The following is a 12096-nucleotide window of genomic DNA, read 5'->3' as shown; positions in this document are numbered from 1 at the left end:
TTTCTTGTACATTCAAAAGGACTTGCCCCCAAGTAATTTTTTGACAAAATTGGAACCTAAGACCCAAATCCTATGCGTTACAGCATCAGCCCTCCTTTCATCAAACCATGTCCTTTATCTGGTCACAAAGAAGAAGAAGAAGAAGAAGAAGAAGAAGAAGAAGAAGAAGAAGAAGAAGAAGAAGAAGAGGAGGAGGAGGAGGAGGAGTTTGGATTTGATATCCCGCTTTATCACTACCTGAAGGAGTCTCAAAGCGGCTAACATTCTCCTTTCCCTTCCTCCCCCACAACAAACTCTCTGTGAGGTGAGTGGGGCTAAGAGACTTCAAAGAAGTGTGACTAGCCCAACTTACAAGGCGGAACTAGACCACAGGGGTTCAAGGCTGTTCTGATAATGTAGGAATTGGATTAACCAGAGAACTGATGCAGTGCCAATCAAGCCTACAGGCTGTTTTGCCAGTCCTGGTGGTCACAACATTGGTATAATAGTAGCTATTTTATTTTCAAATGTGTTCTCTCTCATTCCATCACAAAAGGCCTTATAGCAGGCATGATCAATATGGTGCCCATCAAAGGTTGTTGGACTACAGCTCCCAACTTCTCCGACCACTGGACATGCTGGCTGTGTCTGCTGGAAAATGTAGTCCAGAAACACTTAGGGCACACCATGTTGGATACCACTGTCATATACAATAAATATTATTTTTCTTGATCAATGTGACACCAGGCAAAATACTTATCTCACAAAAGCTGCTGATATTTCATCTCATATAGAATTAGTTTCTTTGACCCATTTATGAATTAGTTTATTTGACTTGGTATTAGAGCTGTACTGAGTCTTAGAATAGTATCTGTTAGCAAGAGTTTGAAAACCAGCCTAAATATAATTAGTTTTACAAGCAGGGTTGAGAAGAAGAAGAAGAAGAGAAGAGTTTGGATTTGATATCCCGCTTTATCACTACCTAAAGGAGTCTCAAAGCGGCTAACATTCTCCTTTCCCTTCCTCCCCCACAACAAACACTCTGTGAGGTGAGTGGGGCTGAGAGACTTCAGAGAAGTGTGACTAGCCCAAGGTCACCCAGCAGCTGCATGTGGAGGAGTGGAGACACGAACCCGGTTCCCCAGATAACGAGTCTACCGCTCTTAACCACTATACCACACTGAGGGCTATGGAACATTAATGCTGTTATCCTTTCCTCTTCATAGTTATGTAAAAGGCATGCATAGCACTGCTCTGTGAATAAACAGGTTATTTTTTTTGGGGGGGGGGGTTTCAATAATTTAGGCAAAAGTTTGACCTGTGAGCTTAAGCATGACTATAGCTATAGTTTTATAATTGTTTCAGTGTTTTATCTGGAATATATCATATTATTGTTGGAATCAAATGAGGTTTTAAAGATTTGTGTTGTTGAAATAAAGCACAATTTAAAATAACTCATCAGGACTCTAGTCATTTTGTTGTTATGTTTTTGTTTTGAAATTAGTTGTTTGTTGCATTGTGAACTATACTTTGATGCCCTCTGCTGGTAATACACGGTAAATATTTCTCTTTATCTGTTTCTATTGGGATTTGGTGTGTTTGTGAGAGAGAGAAAGAGAGAGAGAGAGAGAGAAGGAGAAAGAGGGTGAATGAGAGAGAGAAAGAGAGGTGTAAATGTGTCAGAAGTGGCTTGTAGTTTCAATGGGAGTTAAAGTATAACTAATTTCCAATATTAGACTAGCTAAAAGTATATTCGTGAACAAACCCAATTCTCACATTCATTTCTGAGACAGAATTATGAAATAAATACCATTTATTGTTTAAAGCCCTTCAATTTTTCATGCAAAACATAGTCATATATACCTAGAACATGAGAACACCCAAAATTCTCAAACAACTTTTGGTTATCATTGCTACATTAGAATATCAATGTGTGTGGCACATATTTATTATTATTACCAAAGTTTGGTTCTGCATTTTCACCTTCTGTTTTGGAAAGGAATGGCCATGTTTGTGCCAGGCAAACATTCACATAATTTGCTGCCATTTTTTTATTATTTCACTGCATACAGAAGCCACTTGAAATATAAGCAAACATGAAGTTATCATTACAGGAGAATATTTCAATATATGGATTGCTATAAATGTCAGAAATCCTGTTGACAGTGTTTTAAACAATTTTCTAGTGAATGGTGACAATCTTTTCTTTTCCCTTTTCCTTTTACAGTAACATATGCACTGCAGATGATTTTTATTGCTATTAAGTTATTGCTTTGATCATAAACTTCCCTATCACTTTTTTTTTAACGACTCTGCCTGGTTAAGTAAACACATCTTGATGGAGGCACATTTTGTTTAGTTCAATTTCAAAAATATTTTTTTTCCTGAGCAAAAATTCAAACTATCTGTATTATTTTGGAGAGGCTCCCCCCCCTAAAAAGTAGTGCAGATATAGAAAGAGGCAACTGTGTTTCATATCTAAGTACCTTATTATACATATAATATGTAAAATATTAACAACTTGGCAGCAAATCCTAAACAAACACTGTGGAGTGAGTCCAATTGAACTTTTTGTGACTTATGCATGCATAGGAATGCATTGACCAAAATGTACCACATCATATGCTTAAAAAAGAATAAACTGAACTTTACAGGCCATAAAGAACTACCTTAGGCTGAATCAGACCATCGGTCCATCTCACATACAACCACTGACCCTGAATCATAGCAGGACTTTAAAGTCATTTAAGCAGGCTTGCCAGACATTCAGCATAGAACATATGTGAAAAAGCATGATCATGGCCATTAGACAGGGTGAGGCTGCTGCCTTAGGTGGCAAAAAACCCCAGACAGCACTTCGTGGGTGCCAATTTTGGGCAAGATCACGTCCACTTGGGGTGATTTGGACCTTGATCTTGCCAGAAATGGGTGTATATGGTGGCACTGCTTCTCTGCCAGCAGTGGCTGTGGCAGGGCACACAGCGATAGCAGAAGCAGGTAGGTGGCGGCGGAAGAAGTTGCGGCAGCAGCAGCAAGGCAGGTCAGCACTTTCTGGATGCGACACCCCTGATCATTGCTTCACCACAGTTACTAGAATCAGGACTACCAGACAGTGAAAAGTGTTAAAACACAACTACCGGTATTTGACTGAATTGAGGACCCTCACATTTTTTTACTGGCAGTGAGTCACACAAACAGAACAATAAACTCTTAACTGCATTGAATTTACAGCGGACGCTCAGGTTGTGAACGCGATATGTGCAGGAGGCACGTTCGCAACCCACAGCACCCGTAACCAGCAGCGCCACGTCTGCGCACACGTGGGTTGCAATTCACCACTTCTGCGCATGCGTGAAGCACCAAACCCGGAAGTAATCCGTTCCGGTACTTCCGGGTTTGGTGCATTCGTATCCCGTGACAAACGCAACCTGCAGTGAAGGCAACCCGAGGTATGACTGTATTGGTGGTTGGGGTGTTACTCTTTGGGGAGGGGGAAACCAACCTATTTCAACAGGGAAGAGCATGTATCACCAGGGCAACAGTGAGTGTAAGTAGGTTAACAGAACCTCTTTTTGGCAGGAATGAAAGGAAACAAATGACTAAATGTTGTGATGCAGCTTTATCACCTGCATTAGCTCCCAGTGAAATAGAGTCTCCCTTCCGGATACCAGGGCAGCTGCAAATTCATCTCTTCTCTTTCTTTTGTAAGTATTGTGGCTGGGTAGGGATATGGCTTGTCAATGCAGATTTCAAGCTTAGGGCAGCAACACACGTTATGGAAACTGGCAAGTTCACACTTGTATAAGACACACATATATGCATGAGTATCATGTGAGAGTTATGCTTAACTTTCACCAAGTATACATGCTGCAGGAACAAGTGTTCTCTCTTCTCATGGTTTCTATACACTTTGTCCAAGCAATTAAGAGGGCTGGGAGAGGAGGAACTGAGCTTACTTTTTCGCATATTATATTTAAGGTCTCTGATATACACAGTAGAGTGGTGACAAATTGCAGCCCAGTCTGCTTCAGCAAACGCAGCAAAGAGCTCCATGTCTGATGAAGTAGCCTATAGACCCTGAAAGCTCATGTCACAATAAATTTTAAGTTTTCATGGTGTCATAAGACTTGTTCTTGCCAATCCTCTGGAATTTGTAACTATGGAATGCTCCAGAGTAGTTTTATCAGGCACTGTTAACTGTAGTTTCCACAACATGTTCATGATCTCCTGCACAACATCATCCTAAGTGTTGATGGCATAACACCCTGTCAATAAATCCACAGACATTCCGGCTGTACACGGTGGGACAACTTGGCTTAGAGTTGTCCTAGCTCCCACTCTCTGACAGCAAGACTTTGCAGAGTGGCAGAGCCACCTCTGCAGCCCAGACTCTCATGGCAAAGGCAGGGGCAGGATGATCAGGCTTGGTGTCATTTCAAATGGCAGTGAGGCTGACTTTTGATAAAGTGGATCCCAGGCTGGCTCAGTCTTGTTGCCTTCCCACCCTCAGAATGTCCAATTTCAAGGCTTTTTTGTAGCTCCCACTGGTGTGGAACCCAACAGTATGTCTCTTGGCTATTCACTTGGCGGCATGTCATGGACATGGCATTCCATAACCGAGAAGGGCAGCCTGAGCTAGACGGCAGGCAGGCAGAAGGAGAAGAGGGAGACTTGCAGATTTCTCAGACCGCTGGAACCAGTGGGCTGTTGTCTCCTCCCTCTGTAGCTGGAAGGCATGCGGCTTATCAATACAGGGAAGGGAGGCTGGATGGGAGCCAGCTCTCTGAGGAATCACAGTCACTCACGACACAGGATAGGGAGAGAGATTCCTCAGTGGTAGAGGATGTAGCTGACCCCGTCAGTCGCAGAACTAGACAAATGGAAAAAATCCAAGACAGACGACGACTCCAGAAACGTAAGAGTAGGAAGTTCAGGATATTCTGCAGTAGTCGGAAGTATTCTTCAGATGAGTCAACGCAATTGTGATAGATGGTCGCTCGGGGAGAGAGATTGGAGACTAATTGCTTGTATGCAATAAATCTTCTGTTAATTACCTTTTGTGTGCTGTTTTCTCAAGCTGGAAGCTGGCCAGCTCCTGACACTTGGCCATTCACTTGGCAGATAGAAGGAGGAGGTTGATGTCAGAGTGGCATTCCACTGGTGTCAGTTGGCAAGAGGTCAGCTGAGCCAGGAGAGCTGGACAAAGGGACACCTCTGTCTAATGAACCCCTCCAGCCTAAAACCTTAGGGACTCTACTCCAGATCTGTGCAGGGTTTGCGCTTTAGTATTTTCTTCTTCTGAAGGTGAAGGTTTAGGATCAGAGTTTCCTTATCCTAGATGGGTTACCTTCCCAGGTTGATAAGCCCCATCTGCCCCTCATTTCTCTCTACAGAATGTGCAGAAACTGCCTTCTTGACCAATGGACCCACTATTGGTCTTGTCCGCTCAATTCAGCTGTGTTTGCATGCAGGGGAAGTCCCTAACTCATGGAGGGTTTGAGACCTATCTGTTACCCTCACATGGTTTAGCCGGGCAATCAAAGCTGTTTCTGGGATGTTGCTGGTGTCACATGCTGACAGCTTCTAGGAGCCACAGGTGAGAGCTGATTGCAGGGTTGGGACCAAAGGTTGATAAACTACCCCAGAAGGAGGAGAATGTGTCCCCCACCAGAGGTACTATCCCTTCCCTAACACACCATACACAAAACACATACAGACACCCCTCCCTGAACTAAATGGATATTAAAAAATATGTGTGTGGTCTTCTTACAAATGAGTACTGTAGAGTCTGGGCTGAAATGCTTGCAATGCCTATGCTAACAATGGAGAATTCCTATTAAATCAAAACTTTAAACTTCATATTAAATTCACATGAAAACATAAATTAATTTTAAATCCATTTTTTTTAAAAAAAATAATGTTAACAACTTTCAGCCTACAGTTTGAGGCTTTTACTCCTGTCTTTGTGATTATTTCTTATAAGACACCATATGACAGGTGCTACTCAACATGGTAAAGGGATCCATTTGCAAGGAGTAAGTAAGTAGCTAATAATCAGTGTTTTAATATATTGTTCATTGCCATGATAACTTTAAGAGTTAGGCATTGAACAAAGCTAATATAAAACAGCACACAGTATATAACCATAAGATGACAGGCAGTTAGCTTTTTGGCACAACTTCACAGCACATAGGCCAACAACACAATACTGTAAGGCCAAGATACTACACTTGCTTTTCTATTTTATTATTTTTCAGCAAAGCTGTGTTTTCGGTTTATCCTAGCGAATATTGGAATGATAAAATATTCACCCCACTCACAGAGAACATTATCACATAGAGCTCAGCAAGGCTCAGTAAAGTGAAATGAGCACAGTACATCAAATATTTTCATGAAACACGTAATTAAAGGTTCTCTGGTATGTAGCCTAATGGAGTACAAAGTATAAATCACACAAACTGAAGAAATGGCACTAACAACTCAATTTCAAGCAGAATACCTAGTCCCAGAAGGTTTAAAGCCTCGGGCGACAGGAATTTACTGTTCTCATTCACAGAAATGATCTGCAGATCTCAGCGAACTTTTTTGGGGGGGTATGTGTGTGTATTTTGCTTACTAAAACAGGTCATTACAGAACCAAGAAAATGATCAATTTCAGCAGTTTAATGCCAGGAAGAAAATAAATAGCTGGTAAAACCTAGAAGAAGAGTGTGATATCATAAGATGTTTGATTCTGTTCTAATTCCAGATTCTCTGAGCTATGTCATATTGAACTCTAAGACCTAAAGGGAACCCTTTATTGGAATGCAAAGCACATTAACTATTGTTTATGTTTCCACATCATTATAGTAGATTTAGGCTAATAAGCTGCGTCGATAACAAACTTTATGTACAGAAATATATGTACAAAACGACTAACTGCCAAACAGGAAAACCAAAGGCTCTTCTGTCAGTCAATTATGAATTAATAAGGTAAACAAAAGTAATATGCACAAGATGGGGCTTGTGTTTATTCCCCTATTCAGCAAAAGAACTACCTACTTTGACTAAAGTACTTTAGGGAACAGGAACAGTTAAGACAGGAATCTGTGAGATATCCCTCGCTCCCAATGTGTGTGTAGACCCACAGACTACACACAGAGTAGGGGCAGAACTCCCTTCTGTTGATTTTTTTAACTCAGACTGAAGCTCAGTAACAGAAGCAATGGGTTTGGCTAGTGGTGGTCCCATTAATTTTCCATCACATTAATTTCAGTAGGTCATCCTCTAAATCAGTGTTATGTCTTCTTCATTCCTAAATAAAGAAAATGCTGATATTTCTGCTGAACATGCAAGTTTGTTAAAATTGCACCGTAACACATGTTAGAGCCACTGGAACAAAGATTAATAATAATAATAATACTTTTTCACCTCAGACTGCACTTTCAAAATTACAGCTAAACTACGAGGACCATAGTATTATGAGATGTATAGAACAATTTGATGAACACATAGCTGCAAACATAAAAGCCAACAACAAAAACATACTTTAAATACGCTACTGGCAGGAAACCAGCTAGGAAAGTGGTTGGAGCTTTGGATAACAAAGGAATTAAAGGTGTCCTAAAGGACGCGGGTGGCGCTGTGGGTTAAACCACTGCAAGTCTACGCCGCTTGTCGACAGTTTGAGGCCCCACGACAGGGTGAGCTCCCATTGCTCGGTCCCAGCTCCTGCCAACCTAGCAGTTTGAAAGCATGTCAAAGTGCAAGTGCAAGTAGGTACTGCTCTGGTGGGAAGGTAAATGGTGTTTCCTTGCGCTGCTCTGGCTTTGCCAGAAGCGGCTTAGTCATGCTGGCCACATGACCCGAAAACCTGTCTGTGGACAAACGCCGGCTCCCTCGGCCTGCAAAGTGAGATGAGCTCCGCAACCCCAGAGTCATTCGCAACTGGACTTAACTGTCAGGGGTCCTTTACCTTTACCTTTAAAGGAGGTTAAGGAGATTGCAAATAAGATGAAGGAAATCTTTGCATCTGCCCTAACAGCATAAGATGTGGGGCAGATCCCTGTGCCTGAACAATCTTTCTCAGGAAAAAAAGTCTGAGGAATGGAAGCAAATGGCTGTGAGAAGATGCCAAATTCTGGGCTTTATTGGCAATTTTAAAAATGGAGAAATCACCAGGCTCAGATGGCATCCACTCAAATATGCAACTGCATTCTAACAAAAATTATAATGTGTCTCTAAGTTCATCCTCCATACATGTAACACAGTTAAATAAAACAAACAAACAAACAAACAAAGGAACCAGCGGAAATACAGAAAATTGCAAGCCACCATCTGTTCTAGAAAAAATGTTGGAAAGCATTATTGACGATAGAATAACCAAGTATATAGAAGAGTAAGTTGTGCTGAAGGATAACCAGAATGACTCTTGACATTCAGCTTGTAACTAGTGGCTTGAATGGCTGTTGGCGAGATCCTTCTGTTGGGAGTACTTGGGACCAGCATTTCCTGACATTATTCCACCAGGGTCTATGCCACAAAAGAACCAGCTGGTCCAAGTTGTGGTTCATACCTATCACTGAAGTAGGAATCTGTTTGTTTTACAGGACCATGGCAAAAGACATAATCTTTTAGAGCTACAAGGAAGTATAATTTGTCCTTTGTGGTATCAAATTCTAAACAAAGTGATTTAGATTCATTTTTGCTACCAGTAGCTGATACATGTCTATAGTCAGATGTGCCAACTCCCTCACATGAAGAAAGACTCACTTCTATAACTTCTTTTAAGAAATTAAGAAGATGCCTTTCCGGTGTTGGTTGCTGCCTGCAGAGACGTGTGAAAATGGCACCTCGTAAGGGCAAGGAAAAGAAGGAAGAACAAGTTATTAGTCTGGGACCACAGGTGGCTGAAGGAGAGAATGTGTTTGGAGTCTGCCACATCTTCGCTTCCTTCAATGGCACTTTTGTCCATGCAACTAACCTGTCTGGCAAGGAAACAATCTGCCGAGTAACTGGTGGCATGAAAGTGAAGGCTGACAGGGACGAGTCTTCTCCTTATACTGCTATGTTGGCTGCCCAGGATGTAGCTCAGAGATGCAAGGAGCTGGGAATCACTGCCCTTCACATCAAGTTGCAGGCTACAGGTGGAAATAGAACAAAGACTCCTGGGCCTGGAGCCCAGTCAGCCCTCAGAGCTTTGGCTCGATCTGGCATGAAGATAGGGTGAATTAAGGATGTCACCCCTATTCCTTCAGACAGCACTCGCAGAAAGGGCAATCGCTGTGGTCATTAAAGCTTTCCAATAAAAGGAAATGTAAGAAATTAAGAAGATATATAGACCAGGATGGTATTCTTAAGTCTTTCCAGGCACTGTGTCGTAGTTGATGATTTAGAACATTTTGCAAACTATAGCTCAAATTGTTGATCCAGCTAGATCTATAGTAAATACTGTGAACTCACATCAGTTCATAGTTACTTACAAATAAGAACCACACTAAAGTATATTTAATTCAGCAAAATAGACATGGGCATTTCTCTCTCTTTTTTTTCTTCTACAAATTTTCATAAAATTATGACACCTATTGGTGGGATTTAAGACCATCCAAAGAAATAGTGGCTACAATGTCACCTCATTATTTCTGTATTACTGAACAGAGGCTATATGCTCCATATAATGCCATTTGGATCTATGCTCATATTCAGTTACTACTTCATAAACTACTCATATACTACTTATTTTTAGGTGGGATAAACAATCCTCCATAACTTGAAGTCCTATAATTATTCATCATAGCATAGCCTGATATATTTATCTATCCCAGTTTTTAATCTAACTGAAATGCTTGTTGGTAAGGCTCTAAGATTCAGTAGAAATTCACTAATGAGCTCGTATTAATGTTATAGTTAGTCTTCCCTGGAAGATTATGAAAACAAAAAATATATAGATGGGAAACTCCCGTAAATTAGAGTTGAATGAAAGATTTACATGACCTTATTGTGAACCAGAGAGGTTTTATGTGTTGCACTCATTATAGAAAATCCTACCCATAGAATTTAAACACTAACCAGACAGGAATGAGGGATGTCAGAAACACGGTGATCTGACTCTAAATGCAGATTCAAGTTTTGCAGCTGATTGGCTGTTTCAGTTATGAAGGGCCTTGGATTTTAGTGCTTCTGTAGTTAATTGATGTTTTGCTTATTTAAGCAGTGTCTTGACCACAAAACAATGATCCCTGGATAATTCTAGAAGCAGCTGTTGAAAAGAGAGGGGTGTATAAAGTCTTTTGCAGTTATCAGAGTAAGTGGATGTGGAGGAGGAGGAGAAGCTACATTTTCAAAAGATTTCAGGACATATAGGACTAACAATTAACAATAATCCACTTTACTAGAAGATAGAATAGTGACTGTTTGGGGGTGTTGAGTACAAAAGGTATTCTGTAGTAAGTTGCAGGGGAACACATCTTAATTTTCTGCTTATCTATTTGTGGGGATAAGTTAGATCTGTTTTTGTTTTTGTTTTAATTACTTGTGTATGTGTTTAGGTTGTTATATGCTTGTTTTTTAATGTTCATTTTGGTAAGTTGCTTTGAGTTTCACTTTTCTGAAAAAAATCTACTAATAAATATAATATTATATTCTCTCACCAGATAGCTCAGTCAGTAGAACATGACACTCTTAATCTCAGGGTTGTGAGTTCAAGCACCATGTTGGGCAAAAGATTTTTGCATTGCTGGGGGATGGACTAGATGATCCCTTCCAACCTACAATTCTATGATTCTATGAATTATGTGGGTCTGTGGGGTGTTAGGAGCAGTAGTATGTATCTCTGATGGGGGACACATATTGCACCTTCTGGGGTAGTTTGTCCACCTTTGGTCCCTACCCTGCACTCAGCCCTCACCTGTGGCTCCTAGAAGTTGTCAGAATGTGACAGCACCAACACCTCAGAAATAGCTTGGATTGGCTGGCTAAACCATCATTGTTATGGTTGCCTAATTTATGTTTCTTCATAGCAAACACATTGTCCATTTACAAACCCTTACAGGTACAGAGGTTAAATATCAGTTTAAATAACTGATATTTTAAAAAGTGCTTTGACAAACTATCTTCTTTTGCGCGGAAATTCCATGTCCATGAAATTCAATTTGGCAGAGTCACTATGTTTCCCCTACATGATATTTCAGGGGACATGATGAAGAAAAATAAAGCAAGAGATAAGGTATGGTTTTTTTTATAAAAAAAATTGTTGCAACTCTCAAGAGTAACACTTGTCACATGAACAGAGATACCCAAGTGGAATGCTAGTTCAGAGTACAGTACTCTAAAAGGAGAGAACTGTATGAAGACCTTGTGGAGAAACCCCTCTAGAAATTGGGAAATGTTGCAAGGTTCCACTAACGGCAAAAACAAACAAACCTGTAAATAAAATTTGGATAGAGACGGACAACCTTTTAACATAAGTGGAAGAGATCTGCCCTTAAGAGTGGATAATATCAAATAAATAAAGAACCATGTGCCATTTTTTAGACGAGTGCACACAACAGCCTTAAACAATGGGTTGATCTTTGTTCTCGCTGCATTGAATAGGCAGGAAAGCTAGTAATTATTACCATCAAAAATTTGGAGCATTGTATATTTGACAACTTCATTAATGACAATATGCTTGCAAATTATATCTTGTTTCTTTCTTATTAGATCTTCTGGATAACAGAATTTCTTTAAATTGAGGAATAACCACTCTCTGCAGAACTTAATACTTGCTTCTGTTCCCCCATCATTCACCTATAAAAATGGCAGGAAATAACTGTATGCTGGGATACCATGCCAAATTTCATCATATGGGGTGATTCATAAAACTGGTGGAAAAATTATAGCACACAACTCCTGTGATTTTATGGGTTAATGGCATTGCAAATGGATTTTTGTTGGAAGCAATTAACACAGACATGAGTGCTAAACTTCTGCTAGATTTCCAGAAGTGGCTTTTATGTTGCGTGAAAAACCACATAAAACATGGAAATGATCAGGTAAGGAAACAGAAACAAGTGCCATGTTGTGATGTCCCCCTGAAATCTCCTGCCCTTTCCATCATATCAGTGACAGACAGCCCCATGGGTATCATGGAGACCATGA

At 40.5% G+C, this 12096-nt stretch overlaps 2 protein-coding genes across 5 annotated transcripts in view; one reads left to right on the top strand and one right to left on the bottom strand.

Moving 5' to 3' along the window:
- The window catches only part of ROBO1 (roundabout guidance receptor 1), a 611457-nt gene that overhangs the window by 299061 nt on the left and 300300 nt on the right, over positions 1 to 12096 (bottom strand). The window lies entirely within an intron of this gene.
- LOC117045611 (40S ribosomal protein S14-like) lies at positions 8768 to 9227 on the top strand. The gene has a single exon (XM_033146833.1). It carries the CDS (start codon positions 8804 to 8806, stop codon positions 9185 to 9187), a length of 384 nt encoding a protein of 127 aa, XP_033002724.1. The 5' UTR covers positions 8768 to 8803; the 3' UTR covers positions 9188 to 9227.

Source organism: Lacerta agilis, chromosome 4 (assembly GCF_009819535.1).
Source record: "Lacerta agilis isolate rLacAgi1 chromosome 4, rLacAgi1.pri, whole genome shotgun sequence".
In the NCBI taxonomy this organism is placed as follows: Eukaryota; Metazoa; Chordata; class Lepidosauria; order Squamata; family Lacertidae; genus Lacerta; species Lacerta agilis.
Note: the sequence above shows the minus strand (reverse complement) of the source record. Positions and strands in the feature narration are given on the sequence as shown.